The sequence below is a fragment of the Notamacropus eugenii genome, chromosome 3 (genome assembly GCF_028372415.1).
Source record: "Notamacropus eugenii isolate mMacEug1 chromosome 3, mMacEug1.pri_v2, whole genome shotgun sequence".
Classification (NCBI taxonomy): domain Eukaryota; kingdom Metazoa; phylum Chordata; class Mammalia; order Diprotodontia; family Macropodidae; genus Notamacropus; species Notamacropus eugenii.
Window position 1 is genome coordinate 154616073 of NC_092874.1, and position 26871 is coordinate 154642943.

General features: G+C 37.5%; 1 protein-coding gene across 9 annotated transcripts in view; it reads right to left on the bottom strand.

The window, feature by feature from the left end:
• MAGI2 (membrane associated guanylate kinase, WW and PDZ domain containing 2) overlaps positions 1-26871 on the bottom strand; it is a 1687880-nt gene that overhangs the window by 347825 nt on the left and 1313184 nt on the right. For 5 of the 9 annotated variants that reach the window (XM_072653188.1, XM_072653186.1, XM_072653192.1 and 2 more), the window contains 3 exons: positions 26723-26844; positions 26220-26348; positions 24377-24559 (listed from right to left, as the gene is read on the bottom strand). In XM_072653188.1, coding sequence (XP_072509289.1) covers positions 24377-24559; positions 26220-26348; positions 26723-26844 — 434 coding nt within the window. The remainder of the gene's footprint in view (positions 1-24376; positions 24560-26219; positions 26349-26722; positions 26845-26871) is intronic. The other 4 variants (XM_072653189.1, XM_072653194.1, XM_072653195.1 and 1 more) reach the window with 2 other exon arrangements.

Consider the following 26871-nt stretch of genomic DNA (forward strand, 5'->3'; position numbering starts at 1 on the left):
CTCCCAAAGTCTCTCCAATTTCATGCTCACTGTCCATGGGGTTATCTTGGCAAAGATACTGGAGGGATTTGTCAATTTCTTTCTCCAGTGTATCACCTTATGTCAGAACTCTCCACTATGACCTGGAACATCTTGAGAAACCCTGAATGGCAGAGCTTACAGTTTCACTGAGGTATGTAAGCCCTTTTGCTAGGACAAGGCAGTGATGCAGGAGGGTTGCACAGTTTTTACTTTAAATCCAACATTGTTTCTATTATACATAAGAAAGTTGTAACTACCATTATCATATTCAAAGTATAGTGGGTTTCAGATTCTAATACTATTATAATGTATCTAATGTAAATACCCTAGTATTTGACGAACATAAAGACCCGAGCTACTGGTTAAGGACTCAGTATTTGACAAAACTTCTGGGAGTATTGGAAACAGTGTGAAAGAAACTGGATTTAGACCAACCTAGACACAAATTATCACACCCGAGATAAAAATTATCTCTAAACGAATATGTGACCTGGATATAAAAGGTCATATCACAAACAAATTAAAGAAATATGAAAAAAACTGTCAGACCTATGGGCAGGAGAACAGTACATGATCAGTCAAGAGGGCCACAGAAGATAAAATAAATAATTTTAATTATCTGAAATTTTAAGTTTTTGCAAAAGCAAATAGCTAAAATTAAATAATAGCATTATTTATTTATTTAGCCATTAAATACTTTTGTTAAATTTTATTTAGCAATTAAATAATAGGAAATAAAGCTAAAATTAAATGGGAAATAATTAACTGGAAAATATCTTTTCAAGTTTCTATGATAAAAGTCTTATTTCCAAGATATAAAAGTAAATGATTCAAAGTTATAAGAAAAAGAGCCATTCTCCAATAGAAAATTGGTATAAGTTTATAAAAAAACAGTTTTCATGGTAGGGCCCTAAGGCTCTCTAGAATCATATGAAAAAAAATGTTCCAAATTGCTACTAACTAGAGAACTGCAAATGAAGCAATTCTGAGATTCTGAGATTCTACCTCACACTCAGACAACAAAAAAGGAAAATAATAAAGATTAGAGGGGCTATAGGGAAACATACACATTGATGCACTCATGGTAGACCTGTGTTCCAATAGGTGCAAACATTCAGTAAAGCAATTTGTAACCGTAAGTAAAAAAAATAATAAACAGTGAGTGACCTTTGACCAAACTATACAACTGGTAGGTCCCTTCATAAAAGCGATCAAAGAAAGAGCTAAAGGTTCTTTGTGCCTAAAATATTTATAGCAGCTCTTTTTGTGGTGGCAAAAACCAAACCAAACCACAATAAAATGAATTATGCTATGAATTAAAGAATGGCCAAACAAGTCATGTTATACAAACGTGATGGAGTACCATTGTACTGTACAAAATGAGGGATCAGATAATTTCAAAAAAGCATGGGTAGACCAGTGTGAACTGATGCAGAGTGAAGAATATAATTTGCATTATATCATCAATATTATAAAAATGAACAATCTTGAATACTTTTTAAAACTGATGTAGAATGAAATGAGCATTAATGCAGCAAAAATTAGAAGGAAAACAGTAAACTCTGAAAAATGTGCAAAAGTTTCTTTCATAAAGGCCTCATTTCTCAAATATATAAGGAACTGAGTTAAATTTCTAAAAGTAAGAGCCATTCCCCAGTTGATAAATGGTCAAAGGATATGAAAGGCAGTTCTCAGAACATGGCATCAGAAGTCACACTAAAATACCCTTACTCACTACCAATAAGAGAAATGAAAATTACAGTTCTGAGATATCACCTCACATCTGTCTGCTTGGCCAGCATGACACAAAAGAAAAATGACAAATGCTGGAAAGGGCCTTAATGCAATGTTGGTGGAGTTGTAAACTAGTCCAACTATTCTGGAGAACAATTCGGAAGTGCCCCTAAAGGACTATGAAACAGTGCATACCCTTGAACCTAGCAATACCACTGCTAGGTCTGCATCCCAAAGAAATCAAAGACAAGGGTAAAGGACCTATTTATACAAAAATATTCATAGCAACTATTTTTGTGGCACAAAGAAGTGGAAATTGAGGTGATGCTTATCAGTTGGGGAATGGTTCAACAAATGAGCAAGATGGTTTCAGAAAAATCTGGGAAGATTTACATGAACTCAAGTGAAGTGAAGTGAGCAGAACCAGATAACACCGCACACATTAATAGAAATATTGTAAAGATGATTAAATGTGAAAGACTTAGCTACTCTGATAGAGACAATGATCCAAGACAATTCCAAAGAAGCCATGATGAAAAATGTTATCCATCTCAAGGGAGAGAACTGATGAACTCTGAATGCAGATTGAAACATTTCTTTTTGCTATCTTTATTATTATTATTTTATTTTATGTTTTCTTTTTCAACATGGTTAATATGAAAACATGTCTTACATGACCCCACATATATGATCAAAATCAAATTGCTTACCTTCTCAAGGAAGGGGGAGGGGCAGAAGGGAAGGAGAGAATTTGGAATTCAAAATTTTTAGAAATGACTTAAAATTTAAATATAATTGAAAAATATCAAATGAAATGAAAATTATTTTAAAAAATAATGAAATGAGTAGAACTGGGAGAACAATATGAATGATAACAACAACACTTTTAAAACCAACAACTTTGAAAGCAGTAAGAACTACGATCGATATAATGACTACTCATTATTTCAGAGGACTGAGGATGAAATACGTTATCCGTAACAGAGAGGTGATGGTTTCAGGGTGCAGAACGAAGCATATCTTTTTTAATATAGCCACTTAGGGAATTTGTTTTGGTTGAGTTTGCACATTTATTATAAGAACTTGTTTTTCTCTTTTTTTCCAATAGTGTGGGAAGGAGAGACAATACATTACTGTTAACTTTTTTTTTTTTAATAAAACAGAGAAGCAGTGCCACAAATGTGAAATGTTGCATGCACTTTTAGAGAGATCAGAATTATATTTTACTTAAGTGTTTTACTTTATTACAAGAGACCTCACAAGATGGGAGTAATCTCTTCATGCTTAAATGTAAACAACAAACCAAATACAAATACTAATTTTTAAAAAAGATTTTAATAGTGTCAGTATCCCAGGTTAGGCAGACTTCTAGAAGACTTATTTCTAATGGCATCATCAATCTTTTCTTCAAAAAGACAACAGAATCTTTTTCATCCATGTCATGGAAGAAGACCAGGACAAAAATAAATCTACTGCTTGAGGGAGATGATGTGAAATTAACAGGTGACAGACAGAAAGTGAATCATATAACTTTTTTTGTTTCCATCTTCTCAGTCAAAAAGAATTTTTTTTAAATTAAAAGAGTTAAATACCATAAGGAGGGAAGATTGTAAGAGAACAGCTGCTCTAAATGAGTTCAAGTCTGCTGGGCTGCGTAAACTTTATACCAGAATCCTGAAAGAACTTGCAGATGGGATTATTGATAATCATTCTCTATGATATTTAAAGAACCACAGAATATGAAAGATATGCTGAAATACCAAGGAGAAATCAATGCTCTGATTTTTTCCAAAAATAGAAAGAATAGAGGTTTAGAAACTATAGGAACATTTCTTAGATGTCAATCTCAAGCAAAATTCTGAGGAATCATGAGAAGTGAATGAACATGGTCGTTCTAAGAACATGTTGTGTCAGACATCTCATTTTTCCTGAAGACAGTGTTACTAGACATATATCAGGGGAAGGCTGTAGACACAGAGTATCTGCATTTCAGAAAAGCAGACAAAACCTTCATAATATCCCCATGACCTTTGATATTTCACTGAGTCCATGAATTCATTGAACTAATTCAGCTTAAAAAAAAAGATGTAGAAATACAAGATGGATCAAAGTTAGGTGGATATATGACTGACTGAATCATGGACAATAAAAAATTCTAATCCAAACTAGATCAATTTTAACATGGAGTAATGGCTTTATTGGAGTATTCTGTGGTGGTCAACATTTTAGTCAATGATCTCAGTGCAAACTTATAAAATCTGCAAGTGGCACAAAACTCGAAGAGATCACTAACTTGCATGATGACAGATGCAGGGTACCAAAAGATAGTGGTGTTTGGCTTATTTTTTTTTAATTAAATTTTTTTATTTAACTTTTAACATTCATTTTCACAAAATTTTGGGTTACAAATTTTCTCCCCTTTTATCCCCTCCCCCCCCCAAACACCAAGCATTCTAATTACCCCTATGACCAATCTGCTCTCTCTTCTATCATCCCTCTCTGCCCTTGTCTCCGTCTTCTCTTTTGTCCTGTAGGGCCAGATAGCTTTCTATACCCCTTTACCTGTATTTCTTATTTCCTAGTGGCAAGAACATTACTCGACAGTTGATCCTAATACTTTGAGTTCCAACTTCTTTACCTCCCTCCCTCTCCACCCCTTCCCTTTGGAAAGCAAGCAATTCAATATAGGCCAAATCTGTATAGTTTTGAAAATGACTTCCATAATAGTTGTGTTGTATAGGACTAACTATATTTCCCTCCATCCTATCCTGTCCCCCATTACTTCTATTCTCTTTTGATCCTATCCCTCCCCATGAGTGTTGACCTCGAATTGCCTCTCCTCCCCATGCCCTCCCTTCTATCATCCCCCCCCCACCCTGCTTGTGCCCTTATCCCCCACTTTCCTGTATTGTGAGATAGGTTTTCCTACTAAAATGAGTGTGCATTTTATTCTTTCCTTTAGTGGAATGTGATGAGAGTAGACTTCATGTTTTTCTCTTACCTCCCCTCATTATCCCTCCACTAATGAGTCTTTTGCTTGCCTCTTTTATGAGAGATAATTTGCTCCATTCAATTTCTCCCTTTCTCCTCCCAATATATTTCTCTCTCACTGCTTGATTTCATTTTTTTTAAGATATGATCCCATCCTTTTCAATTCACTCTGTGCACTCTGTCTCTATGTATGTGTGCGTGTGTGCATGTGTGTGTGTGTACTCCCACCCAGTACCCAGATACTGAAATGTTTCAAGAGTTACAAATGTTGTCTTTCCATGTAGGAATGTAAACAGTTCAACTTTAGTAAGTCCCTTATGACTTCTCTTTGCTGTTCACCTTTTCATGCTTCTCTTGATTCTTGTGTTTGAAAGTCAAATTTTCTTTTCAGCTCTGGTCTTTTCATCAAGAATACTTGAAAATCCTCTATTTCATTGAAAGACCAATTTTTCCCCTGAAGTATTATACTCAGTTTTTCTGGGTAGGTGATTCTTGGTTTTAGTCCTAGTTCCTTTGACTTCTGGAATATCCTATTCCATGCCCTTCAATCCCTTAATGTAGAGGCTGCTAGATCTTGTGTTATCCTGATTGTATTTCCACAATACTTGAATTGCTTCTTTCTAGCTGCTTGCAATATTTTCTCCTTGACCTGGGAACTCTGGAATTTGGCCACAATGTTCCTAGGAGTTTCTCTTTTTGGATCTCTTTCAGGCGGTGTTCTGTGGATTCCTTGAATATTTATTTTGCCCTCTGGTTCTAGAATCTCAGGGCAGTTTTCCTTGATAATTTCATGAAAGATGATGTCTAGGCTCTTCTTTTGATCATGGCTTTCAGGTAGTCCCATAATTTTTAAATTGTCTCTCCTGGATCTATTTTCCAGGTCTGTTGTTTTTCCAATGAGATATTTCACATTATCTTCCATTTTTCCGTTCTTCTGTCTTTGTTCTGTGATTTCTTGGTTTTGAAAAAAGTCATTAGCCTCCATCTGTGCCATTCTAATTTTGAAAGAACTATTTTCTTCAGTGAGCTTTTGAATCTCCTTTTCCATTTGGCTAATTCTGCTTTTGAAAGCATTCTTCTCCTCATTGGCTTTTTGAACCTCTTTTGCCAATTGAGTTAGGCTAGTTTTCAAGGTGTTAATTTCTTCAACATTTTTTTGGTTCTGCTTTAGCAGGGAGCTGATCTGCTTTTCATGCTTTTCTTTCATCTCTCTCATTTCTCTTCCCAGTTTTTCCTCCACCTCTCTAACTTGATTTTCAAAATTCTTTTTGAGCTCTTCCATGGCCTGAGCCCATTGGATGGGCTGGGACACAGAAGCCTTGATTTCTGTGTCTTTGCCTGATGGTAAGCATTGTTCTTCCTCATCAGAAAGGAAGGGAGGAAATCTCTGTTCTCCAAGAAAGTAACCTTCTATTGTCTTATTTCTTTTTCCTTTTCTGGGCATTTTCCCAGCCAGTGACTTGACCTCTGAATATTCTCCTCACACCCACCTTGCCTCCTGATCCTCCCAGCCAGCGTTTGGGATCTGAGATTCAAATGCTGCTTCCAGCCTTAGGGCTTTTGGCGGGGGCAGGGCTGCTATTCAGTGTGAGATTAAGGTCAGGTGGTCAGGTGGGGGCAGGGCCGCCTCTCAGGCTCAGTTCCCTCCAGGGGTTTATGCAGAGACCTTCAACAATGGATCCAGGCTCCTGCCTGCTTGGGGAGCCCCGGTCTGCAGCCGCCTCTCAGCTTCTACCTCCCGGGGGGGCCTGAATTATGGGGGCACCCCACTCCCCTCTCGACCCGCCAAAGAGACTGTCTCACCGACCCCTGTCACCTGTGGGTGGAGGGACTTGTGCGGCCGCTGGAGATCCCGTCCCTCAAGCCTGCTCGGATCTGTATCTCTTGGTGCTGCGGCCACGGCCGCAGCAGGTCTGGGCTGGACTCCGCGTCTGCAGTGCGACGGACCTTTTGCGAGAGGTTTGTAGGTCCCTCTGTGGGTGGAGGGACCCGTGTGGCCGCTGGAGATCCTGTCCCTGAAGCCCGCTCGGATCTTTTCCTCTCAGTGCCATGGCCGCGGCAGGGCTGCACTCAGCTCCCAGTCCCGGCGCCCAGTCCGCAGCGCGAAGGACCCCCCACGAGAGGTTTGCAGGTCTCTCTGGAACAGAAATCTCCCTCGCTCCAATATTCCGTGGCCTCTGGGTGCAGAATTCGCCGTGAGTTACTTCCCTGTAGCCGTTCTATGGGTTGTGGGTTCGGAGCTATGTGTATGTGCGACTTTCTACTCCACCATCTTGGCTCCGCCCCCCCAGATAGTGGTGTTTGGAAATAAAGAGCTGAATTTAACAAAGGGAAAGTTACAAGGCTAAAATAAGAAATCTTGGCATGTGCATTCACTTTGAGAGATTTTATACGCACACATACACACACATACACACACACACACACACACACACACACACAAGAATTTTCCAACCATCTAAAATTTCTGAGTTTCTAGTCCTTGAAAAGAAGTGCATTCTCCATCACTAGAGATGTTTAAGCTGAGGCCTAATGATCACCTGCAGTGAAGAATCTGTCATTGGGTGAAAGGCAAACCTAAATGACCTTCAGGTTTATTATAACTCCAAGATTCTGTCACTCTCTGATTGATCTGCTTCCTGAACATGATAGACACCTTCAGGTGGCTTGAAAGCAAGTTTTTCTAGTGACAAGTTTGGTGAGGCCTGTGAAATCAAGCTTCAAGGGTTATATAGCTACAGGAAAATCAATCAGAAACACTGCCAGGAAATCCTACGGGCCTTGAATAATCCATGCTTTTGAGTGCACCCAATTGACACCAAAGCAATCTGATTTTGCATGGGGAAGTAAATTCTTTCCTGAAGGAAAGTTTGGCTTCACTAGTTCAGTAGGGAAGGTTGTGGTGCCATCCCTACAAATCGTTTTCACATATTCATATTGAGAGAGATAGGGACAGATTTGGGCATGGGACAGGGATATGGTTAGGGATTGGACGGGCAACTTTAGGGAAGTAGAGAGCTCCCAGTCAAGAACTTCTACTAGTGTACAGATTAGTAACTGTTCTATAAATTGGTGTCCTAGATTGTTGCCTGAGGGTGTTAAGAAATGAAGAATTTTTCCTAGGATTAAAAAGCAAGCATGTTTCAGAGGTACAACTTAAGCCCAGGAGTCTTTGGTTTCAGGACCAGTTCTGTGTCCACTACGTCATGTTGACTATTTCACAACATACATGAACAATAATTCATTTAATATTGAAAACTCTACAGGTCTATTGAAATTTTTGTGATTCATGAATGTGCATGACATAAGCCAAAATTATAGTAACACAAGTGATTAAATGCCTGTGTCAAACTGACATCTCTGTGTACCTTACCTTGCGTGCAACTCTGATTAATTTCCCAATGCATCAGCATGCAGAGATGTTACATCTCTTTCTCTCCCTTACCTCCTTGATTGAGGAATTTGAACAGGGAGCCGAGTGAGCCATTACTGGCATCTTTTATTGCATATACACACAAAAAAGCTAATGGGAAGTCTCCCAGCTCTGCACCCTAATCTTTCTTCTTTGGCCATAAGGGGCTCCATTTAAATCATAAATGTAAGAAAAAGAAAAAAAAAACCCAAAGCTCTGAAACAAGTTTCATTTTGGGGAGAAAAGCAAACCATAACAATATTGATTTTTTAAAATGAAATGATAGCCATTTTCAAGATTATGTTGGGGAGGCATAGTGGGTAAAATGAAAAGCGTTATGTTTCTCTTTGGAATTTTTGCCCCTAGAACAAGAAGCTGGCAAAGTGCCTGTGGCTGAGAGTAGGAGATTGGAAAGAGGGATCTCTGAATACTAGTATGAAGGGCTATGGGGGAGGGTCAATTTCTTGTGAATCATCTCTAGCTTCTGATACAATTCAATTCAATAATCATTTATAAGCATTCACTGTTGTTATTCAGTCTTTTCAGTTGTGTTTGACTCTGTGACTCCCTTTGGCGTTTTCTTGGCAGAGATATTGGAGTGGTTTGCCATTTCCTTCTCCAGCTCGTTTGACAGAGGAGGAAACTCAGGCAAACAGTGTAAAGTGACTTGCCCAGGGTCATAAAACTAGTAAGGGTCTGAGGTCAGATTTGAACTTAGGAAGATAAGTCTTCCTGACTCCAGGTCCAGCACTCTGTCCACTACACCACCTGACTGCACCTAAGCATTTATTAATTGCCTGCAAAAAGCAAGGTCTAATGGGAACAAAAAGAACAGAAAGGTCCCCAACCTGGAGAAGTGCTGGAAAATACAACATCTAAGTAGATAAATAAGTAGAACATAATTTGGGCAGAAGGATCAAGCGATATTTATTAAGTGCCTACTATGTGCTGGCTGAGTGAAGTGATAAAAGACAGTGTGGATGAACACAGGAATCAAAACAGGCTGCCTGTGGAAGGGTGCATGACAATGGTACTTTGAGGGAATTAAGGGATTCCCCAAGAAGCAATGCTTTCCAGGCAAGGTCACAGAACAGGAGTGCCAAGGTCTGGCAAGAGCAAAGAGGCCACTTTGACTGGCATGTAGAGTGAGGAGGAGCATTGTAAAATAAGTCTGGTAGGCAGGTTGGAGCCAGACTACGAAGGACTTTAAATACTAAAGTGAGGAATTTATATTTTATACTGGAGACAATTTATATTTTATACTGGAGGCAAGGATGAGACTCTGATGGGTCATGAGCAGTTAGAGTGGCATTTGCTTAAGTAAGATTATTTTAGGACCCATGGGGAGTATGGACTAGCTAGAGTGCTGAACCTGGAGTTAAGGAAGACCTGAGTTCAAACTTAGCCTCAGACACTTCCTAACTGTGTGACCCTGAGCAAGTCACTTCACCTTTATTTGTCTCAGTTTCCTCATCTGTAGAAAGGGTATCATAATAATAGTACTTACCACCCAGGGTTGCTATGAGGATCAGATGAGATCATATTTGTAAAATGCTTAGCATAGTACCTAACCGAGCACTATATAAATGTTAAGAAAGTATTATAAAAATGCTAGCTATTATTGTTGTCATTATTAGATGATTGGTGATATGGAAAATAATAATCCATGCAAGAGGCAATGAGGGTCTAGACTAGAGCAGTTGCTATGTGAAGGACAAAGAGGGAAAAGATAGATGAATTGCTGAATCATCAAGACTTAGCAAGTGATTCTAAATAAAGTCATTGAAAGAAAGGAAGAAATGAAGATCCATGTAGGCTGGGAGCTGAGGTTATTAGAAAGATTGCAATGACTTCAGCAAAAAAAGAGAAGACTGGAGGAGAGTTAGGCTTGGGAGGACAGGGAGAGAGTAAGGTGTTTAGATTTTTTTTTTTTGTGTGGTCCAAGTTGAGTTTGGGAAACCTTTGTGATATCCACTTAGAGAGGTGGATGATGGAACTCAGGAGAGACATTAGGGTTGGGCACAGGATTATTTGCCAGGATGTCATAATTTAATCCACTGGAATTAAGCATTCAACAAAAGGGTGTCAAGACAGAAAAAAAAAGGCTCCAGAGTGTAGGGGTGGGGACACATCAGGCAGATGAGATGATTTAGAAGAGGACAATTTAGAAGGAATAATCAGAAAGATAGGAGGAGAACCAGGGAGAATACTTTCAAAAGATAACTGAGCGGGGAAAAGCATTCTGGAGGAGAAGGTGGCAAAATGTCATAGAAAGGTCAAGATGGATGGAGACTAAGAAAAAGGTTGCTGGATTTGACAATTAAGAGAACCCTGATAACTCTGAAAAGAACAATTACAGTTGAGTGATGAGGTTTGTTTGCAAATTACTAGGGCTTGAGAAATGAGTGGAAGGAGAAGAAATGGCAGTGAAGGAAAAAGCTTGATTTGCCTTTTTTATTCTTTCTAGGCAATTCCAATAGCATTCTATCTATTTTAAATAATTATTTAACTAGGTACTGGTTAATCCATATGAAGTCTGTCAAAGAAATAGGTGTAGGAGGAGGGAAGGTCAAATACCTCCTTCTACTTCCGTCTAGCTTCCCCTCTCCATCACCACTGTCCCTACCTTCATGCCATTTTGACCTCAGACATAGATGTCTGTCTCTGTCTAGCTACGCAGAGATATCTCTATTTATCTAGTTATATCTGTATCTATAGAAACTCTCTGTCTCTGTCTCTGTCTTTCTGTCTCTGTTTCTCTTCCTCTCCCTCTCCTTCTCCCTCTCCCTCTGCCTGCCTCTCTCTCTCTCTCTCTCTCTCTCTCTCTCTCTCTCTCTCTCTCTCTCTCTCTCTCTCTCTCTCCCCGCCCCTCCTCACCCTTAGTTGAGGCCTGGTCCTAGGTAGTAAGAAAAGGACTTTATCAGCAGATTACACCTTAAGCAAAAACATGTCTACATTCTCCTCATGTATCAGGAGGGTGATAAGGGTACAGAAAGGAGCTAACCACATCCCCTGAGGAGGTCTAAGATGGGGTGAAAGAATCTGTAGTATTTTTTTTATAATCTTAAAGAATTGGAAACAATGTGGTGTTTAGCTGTTTTTAGTTGTGTCTGGCTCTTTGTGACCTCATTTGGTGTTTTCTTAGCAAAGATACTGGTATGGGTTGCCATGTCCCTCAGCTCATTTTATAGAAAACTGAAGCAAAGAAGGTTAAGTGACCTGCCCAGGGTCACAGCATCTGAAGTCAAATTTGAACTCAGGAAGATGAGTCTTCCTGACTCCAGGCTGGGTGCTCTGTGTACAGTGTCATCTTCTAGTTGCACCAAACAAAAGTAGATGTGTGTAAATTAGAGAATGGCTAAATTGTGACTGAATTGGGATAAAGAAATGTAATATAATACTAATAAACTGGATAAAGATTTGAATGTGAAAAATTCAGAGAAGTATGTGAAGATCTGTATGACCTGATGCAAAATGAAGTAACCAGAAAGGTATAAAAAATTAAACATGACCATAACAATGCAAAAACAAACAGTAGCAGTGACAACAACCAAATAAAACTGAACACTGTGCAATTGTGATCATTGTGGCTAGATCAAAACCGGAGAGGAGAAAATGTACCACCCTCTCTTTCCTGGAATGAGGTAAGACTCCTGATAGAAAACCCTGCTTATACTGAAAGACTGTGAGTTTGTGGCATGTTTTTCTGACTTGTTTTTTTTTGGCATTCTTTTTTTAATTCTTTGTTGTTATATAAGGAATAGTATTCTGGTTTGAGAGGAAAGGTATGGCTGAAAGTGAAGATGAGAAAAAGACAAAAGGTAACTATACATTTATTTTAAACACAAGACACCACAAAATAAGCATTGGAGGTATCCTCAGTGACTGCACGAGCAGTGTACCCACCTTCTACTCATTTCTCACCCTAGATTGAGTCTCAGTTTAAAGGTAGTAGAATTCTGGTGGCATTACTATGAGGTTTCCAATTCTGATTCCCAGATAGGTCCATGCTTCCCATATTCTTGGGTGGAGCTAACAGCTGGGAGATGAGATGATACACTTTCTCCTTGTCTCCTCCTTTGTCTCCCAGCATTCTTATACCTACGTCCCCTTTCTGGGTTTCAGCATAGTTGAGAAGCACTCAAGGGTATTGAAGCAAAGACTACCAGGGAAAAAGAGATCCCTGGCTCCAATTTCTCCTACTCACATAGGAGGGTAAAGCCTAGACTCTTGGGTAGACTTGCCAACCCTTCCTGCTTGTCCATTTCTAATTTGAAACACAGATGCTCCTCTAGCTGAGAATTATGGACAGATGGCTAAGATGCTTACCTAGAATGCATTCCTAGCCCTCTGTTCTATGGCATAGCAAAATCTACAACCTGTCCCACAACCTGCCTCCACTTTCTTTATTTTAGGATAAAAAAATAAGAAGCTGGAAGGGATGTTAGGGATTTAGTCCAACCCCTTCCTTTTGAAGATGAGAGAACTGAGTCTCAGAGAAGTGAAATGACTTGCCAAGGTCTACACAGTATCAGAGGCAGGATTTGAACTCAGGTCTTCCTAACTTTAAAGCTATCAGTCTCTTCACTATACTCTGCTGTCTTTTTCATAAGCAGTTTTAATATTCCTTTAAATCTCTTGTCTCTAACACACATTTTCCACCCTTAGGTGCATGTTTACTTTGACATTAATGCTAAGACCGTATTGCTCTTCTAGTTGGAGTTCTGGTAGAAAGAACACTGAATTGTAAGCCGGAAGACCTAGGTTCCAAAGTGAAACTACTCATATTTTAAAAGTTGTACGAACAGCTTGATCTGCACTAAAAGGAGAATTAAGTTCTCAATCCTGGTATTGGCAGAGATCTGTGCCATGCTATATCTTGCATAGTTAGTTCTCAAGTGGGCTTTTAGTTCTGTAATTTTCTGTGAGGAGGCAGGAAAGTATATTGGAGAAGATAAAGATCACTATATAAGGCCATTATTGAGAGAGAAAAGGTAGAACTGTGTAAAGAAGCATCCTTCTTCTTTCAATAGTATTTATTTAAGTTACAAAGCCTTCTTTGTAAGACTAAACAATTTACTATTGAAGCAGAGCCATGATTAAAAAGAGCTAGAGTAACAAAAGACCTTTTAAAACAATTTTTTCAACATGATCAAGAAGACTGTTTTGTAAAAGTGAACAGCTGGTCAGCTACGGCATTTATTACCTACCTATAATCTGACAGAGATGCTACTGGATATAGACAATTTAGTATAACACTTGCTGTGAGAAACACTGGTATCGATCCAGATGAGATATTGGTATCCAGCTGTGATATCAGGTACTTCACCGAAATGCATGTAGGTTTTGGATGTAAAGAGAAGTTGGAAAAGAATAAAGAATAAATGTACTGCCATGCTGAATAACTAATACCTCCCTGCACTAAATCGGTGATATTAGTAAGCTAATAAAAATTTGATCCAGTATATAACATTCTTGTCAGATTGTCCAAGACAAGGGCCAGGGGAGTTATTCATATAACTCAATTTATAATTCAATGTAAAAAGTAAATTCGGTCATTTTAGGAATACCAACTTTCACCTCAATATCTCAAATTTCATATGTGTGTATGCGTATACAAAAATATACACATGTAGATATATACACATATACATAAATGAACACATATGTATATTAACACACATATGCATGTATGTGTATTGTGAGGGCAGCTAGGTATTAAAGTGAATAAAGCCTAAAGTTACAAAGGCTTCTTTGTACGACTAAAAAATTTACTATTGAAGTGAACCCATGATTAAAAACAGGTAGAGTAACAAAAGACTTAAAAAAAATTTTAAACATGATCAAGATTGTCTGGAAGGCTTGAGTTCAAATCCAGCGTCAGGCACTTCCTAGCTGTGTGACCCATGGCAAGTCACTGTTTGCTTCAGTTTTCTCATCTTTAAAAATGGGGATAAAAATAGCACCTACCTCCAGGATTGCTATGTGGGTAAAATAAGATAATATTCATGAAGCACTTAGTACAATGCCTGGCATGTAGTAGGTGCTATATAAATGTTTATCATTATTATTAGTTACATATATGTATATCTACACATACATACATGTACGTATATGCAATTGTCTCAACTGAAGATTGTAGTTGGAAGGGTATAACCAGAGGGTTCTCTTGGAGATAATGTAGCTCATAATTTACGATGAATTTAAATGAACAAAATGCATTATGAATTTTGTGTACCCTAGAGAAGTAGAGGGGGGAAATGTTCATTTTGCAAATTTTTCCTCACACCAGATTGTGATAAAGTCCCAAAAGATCATGAAAATGAGAAGTATATTTCTAGTAGAAATTTTCACAAATTCAGTGAAACCAGTAAGAAAATGAGATCAGAAGATGAGATGTTCCAAATCAAAGCAAGGTTAGGTTTCTCTGATTAGTTCATTTGGTTCTGGCAACTGACAACAGCAAATCTCCAAAATGGTGTATGTTGACTGTGAACAGCTGGCTATGGGCGGTTTGGGGGGTGGTGGTGAAGATACTGACTGAGCCAGTCACTTCCAAGGCAGCTGGTCACTGTGAAGGTAGCCTGAGAGACAGGTTACCACCAAGTGTGCTCAAAGTCCAACTGGATATGGGCTTTGAATATGAGACAGCTTCTGAGATAAGATGAAAACAAGATGAATAAAAAATATGATAATTTCAAGGCTTCCTAACTCACATGTTTCTCAACAACAACTAAAAACAATATATTTATCTATCAAGTACCTGATGTAGGCATGTTACTATACTTCGCACAGGATATGAAGACAAAACAAACAAATGAACAAAAAAAAAATTCCATGTCTTCATGGAGTTTGCATTCTTCTTGGAGAAGTAACAGATATGTAAATGTAATCAAATGCTACAGAAAAATGTAAACAACATAATCTGAGGATGGAGTAAACACCTAAAATTAGGGAGATCCAAAAAAGGCTTCATAGAAGAGGTGGTAGTGGAGTTGAAATCTGAAGGAAGCTAAGGATGTTAAGAGGAGGTAATGAGAAGGGTATGAATTCCAAGCTGCAATTAGTTATCCAACAGGATGCTACGACTACCACACTGTAGTTCAGGGGTTCTTAACCTAGAGTCCACCAGCTTAAAAAAAGATAGATATAGCTAGATAGTTGTATTTCAGTATAATCAGTTTCCTCTGTAATTGTGTACATTTTATTTTTTGCATTTAAAAGTAGTACTCTGAAAAGGGTCTGGTAAAATAGATTTTTACGAGACCACAAAGAAGAATCTATGACACTAAGATGATTAAGAATCCCTGCTGAAGGGAGTGCTTGCAATGACGAAGAAACACTGGTGGGGTTAAGAGACAATACAATAAAAAACAAACATTGAAAGAATGGGAGAATGATACCTAAGGTGGAAGTGGGCACGACCATGTTTCTCATAGAATCACAGAATCTAAGGGATGTGGATATGTATCTCAGGAGTCACCCACTGCAATCTGAAGCTTGAGTCTCTTCTACATCATTTCTAACAAATAATCTTCCTTTTTTTTTTTTTTTTGAAGAGGCCTAGTGTACCTTTCCTTATAGGAGTGCATAATCTACACTTTTATTTTAATCTTCAGTTGTATACCTTTAAATGTCTAGGACATCTTTTAACATGTCCTTTTAATAGTCTAGGCTCATCAGAGAGGCTCTTGTGCTCACTCAAGTCTTTCCCATCCCAAATTCCACCCTTCTTGAGCTACCTTTCCTTTTAAATTCCTCCACACTGGAACCATAGCCAATTTTTTGCTTGTAGTTTTTTTTTTAATCAGTTCTACTAAATTCAAGGGTATATATCAAACTATGCCCACTATTTTCATGCTTACCTAATAATGTTCCTGATTAAGATATTTCCCTGCTATTCATCTTGATTAAGTACGTTTTCCTTTTCCCGGCACTGTATTTCATGTCATTAGAATAATATATGCTGGTCAGAAGAGATTTATGGGGAAAAACAAAGGAGACTCAGATAATTATCATGAGCCCAAACCTAATTACAAATATCCAAAGGGTAAAATTGGGGACTGTTAGACTATGACTATGTTAGACTATCATTGTCATTACTGATACACTTATATTAGTCCTCCCTATTCTCTTAAGAAGTAAGGTATTGTGGGGCAATCAAGAAACTGGGAGCAAAGGACAGAATACGTAACAAAATTTAAGCCAGAGTCAGGTGTGCCCTGGATATTCAATATCAAAATATCAGTATCACCTCTCCTTCATCCACCCCACCTCTAGTTTTCTTCTAAAGCAATCTAGGAAAGGCTCAAATCAGTTAAATAGCACAAGAATAAATCTGATTAACCATGTTTGATTACACCCTGCTTTGGTGTTATATAGAGTACATGAGGGGGCACTAGGAAACAGACATCTGAATACAGCATCCATCAGGTCACAGTTCAATTCCTGGCCAACTCTGAATTTACCTTAACATTTACTCTTGGTCTTGTTAAACATTCACTAATTTATTTCATGATGAACTGAACTGCCCTGCTATTATTCTCCTTCTCTATTCAAAGGCTTGTGAGTCCCCAAGCACTCAATACAAACCGGCTCTCAATTACTCAAACTTATTCTCCCTCCATCCATGTGCATTCCTTTAAAACACCATGGGCTGGACATGTTGACCCACATAAGTCATCCCAGTCACTGAGGAGGCTGAGTCTGGTGGATTTCATGAGCTTGGGATTTTTGAACTTCAGTGGGCTGTGCCAATTGGGTGGTCTCACTAAGGTCATCATCAATGAGATAGCTCCAAGAGCAGGGTCACCAGATTGTTTAAGGAGAGTCACAATGATCCACAGTGGTGACGGAACAGTTCAAAAGTCCCTTGTTTTTCAGTGGTGGGATTGGGCCTGTGGGAAGACCCTGTATTCTAGCCTAGGTGAGATGGAAAGAATTCATTTGAGGTTTTCTTGGCAAAAAATACTGAAGTGGTTTGCCATTTCCTTCTCCAGTTCATTTTACAGGTGAGAAAACTGACAGGAACAGAATTAAGGGACTTGCTCAGGGTCACACAACTAGTACGTTTTGGAGGCCAGATTTGAACTCAGAAAGAGGAGTCTTCCTGAGTCCAGGTCCAGCACTCTATCCACTACACCACCTGACTGCATCTAAGCATTTATTAATTGTCTGCAAAAAAGCAAGGCATTATGGGTTCAAAAAGAGAACAGAAAGGTCCCCAATCTAGAGAAGTTTAAAATCTAAAACTTCCTGATTGCAAGTCACTTTAAACACTGAACCAAATGACTGACTAGTTAGTACTAATTTCTAGAAACTTTACATAAGATGTGCTGCTTTTGGCACATGGTAAATGCTTAACACTGAGTGGCTGACTAGTTAAATAATAGTTATAATTTGTTTGTTGTATGGTTTCAGAACATATCTTGTGTATCCATTGCTGGAATGAATAGGTCAATAAAGAATTATCTCAACTACAGGAAACTCAGTCTAGACTATGTGCCCTGATGATGTCAGACTGAAAATTCTCCCATTCATCCCCATAATAAAGTGAATAAAGAGCACTGAGTTGTGAAGTAAGGGAAAGAAATAGGCAGGTATAAAGCATCTACTATGTACCAGGTACTGTCCTAGGTACTTCAGAAATATTATCTCATTTGATAATCACAACTACCCTTGATGGTATGTGCTTATTATCCCCATTTTATAGATGAGGAAACTGAGGTAAAAAAGGTTAGATGATATTCCCAAGGTTACACAGCTAGTGTAAGTGAGGCAGGGTTTTAACTCAGGTTTTCCTGACGCCAAGATTAGCATTCATACCCACTGTGACACCAGCTGTCTAATTAGACAAGAAATTAAGATTCTCACTGTCATGGTGAAGAGGCAATGGTTGAGACAATGGTAGTTCCTATTTATAGAGCATTTTAAAGTTGACAAAGTTCTTTCCTTCCATGTCTGTGAAATAGGGAGTACAAGTATAATTATCCCCATTATACTGATGGGTAAATTAAGACTTAGAGAATTTAAATGACTGAGTGGCAGAGAAGGAATTTGAACTTAGGTCTTTTAACTTTAAATTTGATGGTCTCCTCACTTAAGGGAAGATAACTGAACTGTTGCTTAAGATTAGAAATACTAGCTTGCCAAAGAACCTGGGCCTTCTGTCTATTATCTCATTGTTCTACAAATGAAAATGGAATGTAAGGGAAATAAAGAAATTAGTAAAAGTCTGAAAAACAAAACCAAACATGGCATTCTTGACTTCAAACTGTGGTCATGAGGGAGATTTTGTGAAGAAAGAAAATTGACTTTCCCTTTTATGAAATGGAAACCCACAAGTTTTGACTCAAATTAGCTGTAGGGGGAAAGCAGGAAATATTGTAACTGGAGAATGTCTTGATAAATTATTGGGCTTTCCAGTTACTGTGTTTTTAAACCACATTTCTTCATAATAATAATTAATGAACTCATAGCAGCATTATGTAAACCTTTTGAAAATAATTCTTGGAATGTATGGAATTCTTAATCCACATTCCGGGAAATTTGAAGACTTTTGGAGACCATATTCAATTCAATGAATATTTATCAAGTTTCTAGTAAGTGCAAGGTATTCTACAAGGATATATAAGTAGGTAGAGAGGTAGGGGGAGGGAGGGGAGAAAGAGAGATAGAGATAGATAGATAGATAGATAGATAGATAGATAGATAGATAGATAGATAGATAGATAGAGAGATAGAGAGATGAGAGATGAGAGAGGCACTGTTTGTAAGAAGAATACAGTTTTATGGAGGGGAAGAAAACATATAAATAAGTGAATTATGATACAAAGGAGAATGAAATAAGCATGAAGGAGAGGTCCAAACCAAGTGGCATGAGAAATATGAAAAGGGTAGATTACTTTCATTTGGAGGCCATCAGATGAGGTGTTGTAGAGTAGGGAGCATTACAAATGGTCCTTGAAGGAAAGGAGGGAGGAATTGTGACAGCTAGAAATTGGGAGAAAGGAATTCATTTCAGGCATGGAGGATGTTATGAAACAAGTCAGAGAAGCAGGAAAGGGCAAGATAAGAACAGTAATTGTACTATAAATGTACTGTTTGATTGGAACATAGACTATTTGAAAGGATGTGAATGAGGCTGGATAGATTTCAGTTACATTTTAGAGGGTCTAAAATGCCAAAGTTAAGAATTTGTGATTTATTTCCTGGACAATGGGAAGCTGTTGCAAGTTTTTGAGTAAAGGAGTGATATGACCATAAGAACACATTTGGAAAATTACTTAAGAACAAGTATAATACAAACAAATAAATACAAAGATAGTGGAAGCTGGAGAACCAATAGGAAACTACTGCACTATTCTTAGACAAAAAACGAAGAATGCCTGAGCCTGAGCTAACACATCTGTAAGGGGGTGAAGAGGAAGCCTGAAAGAAGAGATATTTCAGGAGAAGGGCTGACAAAATATGGCAAAAGAATGGATATGTGTAGTGGAGCAGGAAGAACTGAAGATGCCTTCAAGGTCATTGGCATGGAAGATTTGGAGGTTGATAATAACAAATACATAGGAGAGAAAATTCTGGAATCCCTGTGAGTCATTATAATTGACTCAACAAGGTGTGAAAATGTAGAGGGTTGATGCATCTGATTTCTCAGTCCCCCTGAGAAAGCTGATGTGAATGTGTTATACAACCAGGGTTTAGGCTTAGTGTGTTATCAGATCTCTGATTCTAATCCCTGAGTCTCAACATCAACCCTCATAAACAATTTTTAACAGTCAAAAGTGGGTGAAACATTAACAAATGTCTTTATATACTTATTAGCATTCAGTTCAAAGATATTTGACAATACACAGAAAATGCCTAATGGTGACTTTTTTTTCTTCCAAAAGAATGTAATTATTAAAATTTACTACACTTAACATTACTCCCAAATAAATAATGGCAAACAAGGATCTGACAACACATTTACAAAGTGAAGGTACACACTGTTATTTCAAGAGAGAATCACAGAGAAAGAACTATAAAGGACCTTACAAGTCATCTAGTCCAAATTTTTCATTTTACTGAAGAGGAACTGGGACCCAAGGCGGGTAAATGATTTGCTCTTGGTTACATGAATGGTAACTGACAGAGAGAGGATTCAAACCAAGGCTTTCTGAATTCTCTGACTCCAAATTCACTTTCCCCCACTGTATCAGAAAGCTGCTGCTTCCATAATTATTGAAAGCTAAAAGAAAGCAAAGGTCATTGCTTCCATACATCACCCAGTATACTGTGAAAACATGATTAAAGTGAAGTGATTACTGAAAGAACTCAAACGCCTGTTCATTTTATAAAAATTCATTATATAAGATCCAGGAATATTTCTTTCACTTTTGAATATATCATCAGAATCTGAAATCTAAAGTCAAGTAAGCAATTTGGCCTCTTGGGGGAAAATATAATTTCTTTGCGCAAGATCCCACTCTAATGTAAGGAAAAATAGGAAAAAGGGGACACACAAAAAACCTACCCCCTTAAAGACACCATGATGTACCTGGTATAGTGGAAAAAATGAATCTCCGAGCTGAGTTGCAGTTCCAGGCTCTGCCTTTAATCATTTGATTGGCTTTGATTATGTCCTTTGATTTCTTTGTTCCTCAGGAGCTTGGTTGGTCAAAAGAGTTAGGTAGAGGGAAGGATCTCTAAGGTCCTTTCCAACTTTAACCTTTGGTTGATTCTAAACACAAAACTTCTTTGCCACAAGTAGGATCTATGGCAGGGTGGTGGCAGGAGGGAGGGGGAGAAGGGGAATTAACATGTCTTAGGTGAGATTTTCTTTCACTACATACTCAACAAGAAGAGATATTTTAGGAAGCAGAACATTTCAATTGACCTCCAAAAACATTTTAATCTTAATTCATGAGATTTTCATTGGCTTTAGAGCTTGAAGACATCTTAGAGCTCTTCTAATATCATAACTCTCATTTTTTGGAAAAAAGACAGTGAGGCTCAGAATAATTAGATGATTTTTGAGTCAGTAACAAATCAATTCAATCCATGATATTAAGTGTCTATTATGTGCAAGGCCTTGGGACAAGATCAAAAGTGTCCTTTATTCAAAAAAACTTTCATCCTATTTTCCCCAAACCAGACAATAAGTAGGAAAGTCAGGATTTGAACTTAGGTTCTCTGAATTCTAAGGCTTTTTCTACTATTCTATAAGACCATACAAATAATAATATAATAATAATTTTAATAAAATGATATATATTAATATAATAATTTTATAACATTATTGGAAATATGGAAAGCCATTGTAATTTTGAATGTGTCATATGTTATCATTAACATTTCACTAGTGGAGTTTCTAGAAATCAGTGGAAGAATAAAGAATTAAATCTGGGATTTTACATGTATCTTGTATATTATTACTTGCATTGTGAGCTGGTTTTCTCACTATATAGCTTAAAAAACCCTACAAGGTCTAAATGACTTGGGCTGCTTTGTATAATGAGGGAGTTGTCCTAGGTTCTGGTGAAGGGTCTTATTCAAAATAAAGCCTTTCCTGATCATACCCTCCTTGCTCCCAACTCCAAATCTTCTCTCTTCCCAACTACATGGTATTTAGTATATATCTAGTAAGTAGCAGAGGCTGGATTAGAAACCAGGTACATATTTTTTATTTATTCAGTATATGCTTATAGATGCACCTATTGCCTTCTCCCAATAAAATGTAGGCTCTTTGAGAACAGCGATTGTTTTTTTCCTTGTGTTTCTATCCTTAACATCTAGCATAGTGTCTGACAAATAGTAGGTGCTGAATAAGGTATGAAAGCTTGATTGACTGATAGATTGTTGAAATACCTGAAGTAAAAATTAAGGGTGAAGGAAGTGTAAATGTGAAAGTGTTTTTCTGTGAAAATAGTAAACTTTAGTTTGGAAAAGTTTCTATTACAGAGACACCTCTCTAACTTAGAGATTCTTAACCAGGAGTCAGTGAGCTCTAAGGAGTTCATGGATAATTTAGGGTGTCTGAGGACTTGTGTAGGGAAAATCACATTTTTATTTTTGCCAGAAATTCTAATAGAATTTTCAATGAATCCTAACTGAAATACCTCATTTTTTTTGATTATTTAAAAACATTATTCAGAAAAAGGGTCCATAGGTTTCCCCAGATAGCCAAAGGGGTCGATGCCAAAAATTTAAAAAGATTCAGAACTTTTTTTCTATGTCAAGAAATGATGATTCTGAAAGGAAGATGACCTGGTTAGAGCAAAGAGAAAAAAGCTAAGATCTATTCTGAATTTGTCAAGTATTATATTTTTGCAAGGGAAACCTTTACATAATTCCCCCTTGTTCAGTCTTTTATCCTTTTCTCCAAGACTTCCTTTTTGATCCTAACCCTTCTTCTTAACCTCTCTCCCTCTGCCCCAGATGATTAGTAGGATGGATTATTTGATGTTTCCTTTGTGGTTTTCACTAGCATGAACATAGGGTGTTGTATGAGAGAATGAAAAAAACATTATTAAATGCTTACTATGCTTAAAGCACTGTGTAATACAAAAAGTGCTAAGTGCTAAGCATACAAAAAGAAAATGTTACATGTCAGTACATTCTAATACAGTGAAACATGATTTTGATGTGGGTTCAACTGAGGAGAAAATCTGAATTGTCATGAAGAAATCAGTTTAAATAATACTTTAAAAAATACTGTTTCAAAAAGCAGGAAAGCCATTACAAGGTAGTTCACATCATTTGTCAGAAGGGTTCAATAGAAGAATAAATCTCATGGTCGCACGTATATTTGCACATAATATAATATTTTGAGGCAGAGACGGAGACAGGTCACTTGGAACAAAAACATATTTATGAAAGAATAAGGAAAAAATACATTTGCTAAGTGGTTACAAAGCAATTTTCTAGATACATATTTTGTTGCTATAATTTTAAGTGCCAAAATTTGTGGAAAATGTTTGAGTTTGGGATGGTCTATTTAGAAAACTTGTCACAAAAAATTTATCTGTCAGTCAACTAACTAATCCATGAAACATTTAGTCAAGTGGAATATGGGGTATCAGAGAGAAAAATACCTGAAAACACAAAAATCACAATTTGATTGATTTTTTAAAAATGTTTTAAATAGTGTCTTTGATGCAACAGATCCAACTGTACAGCTCCTAAGACACTCACCTCTTCCCTCAAGTATTCTGTCTCCTAAAAGCAAATACCAGTCCAAATACTCACATCCATTAAATGACTAAGAAATTAGGAATAATAAAACTCTGGGAAAAGCCTTAAATAAGTATTTAGGTTATCAAAGGGAAATGAATGGCTCTGGGACTTGACTTTGCTCCTGCCCCACAGGGTGTTAGTTCTATTTTCACTGATTTTCAAGAGAATTTACATGAGAAATCAAATCAAAATGATTAAAGTTAAAAGACAGAAGGATTGCAGTAAAAATCTTTTTAAATGACAGTAGTTTCAGTACATTTGTGTACATTTCTTTGCAATATATATATATATTTCAGACTTCTTCACAATGACCTTTGTTTGGAAATATCCGTTACAAAATTATATATTTTCTATTGCTTTGAACCTTATAAGCTTAGTTTTCCTTGCCTACATGTAATGAAGACACCAGATAAATGCCCATCTTATGGTGTAGAAAAACATTATAATGACTCTATAAACTTTCACGGCAAACAACCATAAAAATAGAATCTCCAGTAGTCTAATATTAAGAGGGAAATTTCAAAAATTTTCTGCTTAATGATCACAGCTAATTTAATAGATGTCCTTGCTAAATGAGCAAAAGAATATAACTTTGGAAGTAACAAGAAAAGGAATAATGACAAAATCAGACACTTAACACAAGTGATAATGATACAAAATTTGAAGCCTGGTCATGAGAGAACTCTAAAGATGAATGAGGGAAATGTCAGCCTCAAGAGCTATTCACTTTGTCCATCAAAAAAGCAAACCAAAGAAGAATAAGATACAAAATAAATTTAGAACCATTTTCAAATTGCATGATTGTTTCATAGAGGGAGGTGAGATAAAAACAAAGATTTTTAGCAACATTTTTTTTGATTGAATGTGTGTTCTTCTTAAGGTAACATCTGAATGCAAAGCTAAAGGTCAGCAAGGAAGAATGAAGACCTTGTATGTTAGAAGAACCTCTTTAGAAATGGCATGTTACAGGCTACTCAACCAAGGAAGTAAACAAATTACCTGTTTCCATTTTCCCATCCTGAGCAGCAGGTCCATCAGGAATAACACTTTTCACCTGAAGAAACTCATCAGGTTCATCTCCCCCAATGATGGTAAATCCAAAGCCCATGTTGCTTTTTTTCAGGATTGTGCTTAGGAAAGTGCCCTTCAGTTGTGATGCATCCCGGGTGAAAAGTGGCTTTTCTATATGGGTCAAAACAAGTAAAAGAAAAAAAAAACACACTTAAGTCAAGTCATAGTAAAGGAGAAAGCTAGCCACTAGTAGTAACAGAGGTGGTGGATGTGGTGACATTTTTATATTAAGTGAAATAAAGGGGTGGTGGTGGCGTGAGCATTCCAATAGAAACACAGATATTAGTACTCTAGGCTAGACTAAAGCAGATCAGTCATGACAAACTCTTGGACACATTCATCTCAGTTTGGCCCTGAAATGGGTGGAAGCTGATGGAGAAGTTTTTTGGTTTTTTTTTTAACCTTTACAGGCCACTATTGCCATTTAGTAAATCACCTCTCCCAAGCTTAAGTGCAGTGTCTACTTGGCACCAAAGAATCCAGAATTTCTATGACAAATTACAAGGTGTGCATGTGTCTGTGGTCATTACTATATGCAAGAAGGATCAATGGATAAGTAACTTTTTTCTTTCAATGCTAAATACTTAAAAGTGTAGAGATCATAGGAGCATAGCTTTCAAATTACAAGGGACCTTATTGACCATTTAGTCTGTCCCCTCATTTAACAGATGAGGAACTGAGGCTTACAGAGGTTAAGTGACTTGGCCAAGGTCATGCCTAGTAAGTTGCAGTGGAAAGATTTGGATCAAGGTCTTCTGATTCCAAATCTAGCACTCTTTTCATTGTAACAAGAGCAAGTGGCAAAATTTTATCAACTAAATGGCATTGCAGGGCCAAGCAACTGAATATGGGGACTCTCTGAATTTCTCACTTCCTATATTCTTATCTTGAGATGGTGGGCCTATAATGAGGAAAACATCTACTGGCCTGCAAATGTTCAAGATAGCTCAAAGGGTGAGTAACTTACTCACGAAAAATGGCTTTCTGATTCTAGGACTCATTACTGGTAAGGGTAGAATATGTGTATTATAAGGTTTAGATAATTCCAGTGATACAATAAAGTAACATATAAATTTGTTTTTTACCCTTGAAAGTTCTTTGGCCCTCTTACAGGGCTTTGTTCATTAATACATTATACAATTTACCTTTTGGACTATATTCTGTAATATATATACAAGTATATATGTAAGTGTGCATGTGCAGAGTAGAACACCTTTACAACATGACCTGGAGAAAGTAAATTAATAATGTCTTTATAAGTTAACTGGATTGTGTTGGACTTTTGTCAGCTATAATGGTTACATTGAGTGGAGGGGAATGGACATTATTTGACCTATGGTATATCTGAACTATAAACAATGAGTCATGTTATAATAGGGTTCTTCTAGTTTTGTCTACCTATCTACCTCCGTTTTATATCTCTATTTATAAGAAGCTTCAGACTTCAAATTGTTTTTTTAAATAAAAGCAAGTGAAGGAAACATCATATTTTCACCTACACAGGTTAACTTTCGTCTTTGACAGTGACATTTGCAATTGGTGAGATGACAGTCTGGTGACCTTTACATCCATTTTCAATGTGCTGCCATGGGACAGTGTGAAAATTACTAACAGGCAAGAATGGGCCTCCCCAGGCTTCCAAAGCCTCTCTCCGTTGCTTTAATTTGTGAGAAAAAGTACAAAAAAAACAGGTGAAAAGGTCGTGATGCAACTTATCCCACTACTTGGTACAATAGTGTAGCTAGGCCCAATAAGCAGCACTGGGACATACCATACAGACTGTACTTTCCAGCATTGTCGCGCCGATAGTAAGACAAGTCATTCACGCTGCGAGACCGCTCAAGTGCAGGGCGTGGGTGAACATATTTAGGCCTAGGTAATGTCGATGAGGAGCTGTCTACTGTTACAAAGGAGAACAAGCCTCATTCTTGGGCTATATCTTTTGTTAACAAAAAAAAAAACCAAAACCAAAAAAACTTATGCGTCTCTATGCATCCCGACAATTTATAGTACTGTTCGGTCAAAGCCCATTAATCTTCACCCTAGCAATATGCTGTCAACTCCTATAAAATAATGCTTGAAGCCCTAATTTAATCTGTGGCTGCTAGATGCATTAGTTTAGAATCATAGTAAACACCAGCTAAAGCTAATAGAGAAAAAAAAAGCCAATCAATCATTCTAAGTAGTCTAAGCTCAAGGCGTTTTCCGAACAGTAGGCAGTTTGATAGACAATCCCCCCTCCCTGAGCTGTGATATGCTGACATAGTACTGTACCTCGGAAACCTGGGGCCTGCAAAGGCTTTGTTCCAAGTTCTGGGTTGGGCATGTTATGTTGTTGTAGTTTTCTTTTGGCTTCCAGGACGGGGTTTTCAAATTGTGTTCTTCTATTTATGTGGCTAGAAAATAAAATTTCAAATTAGGAG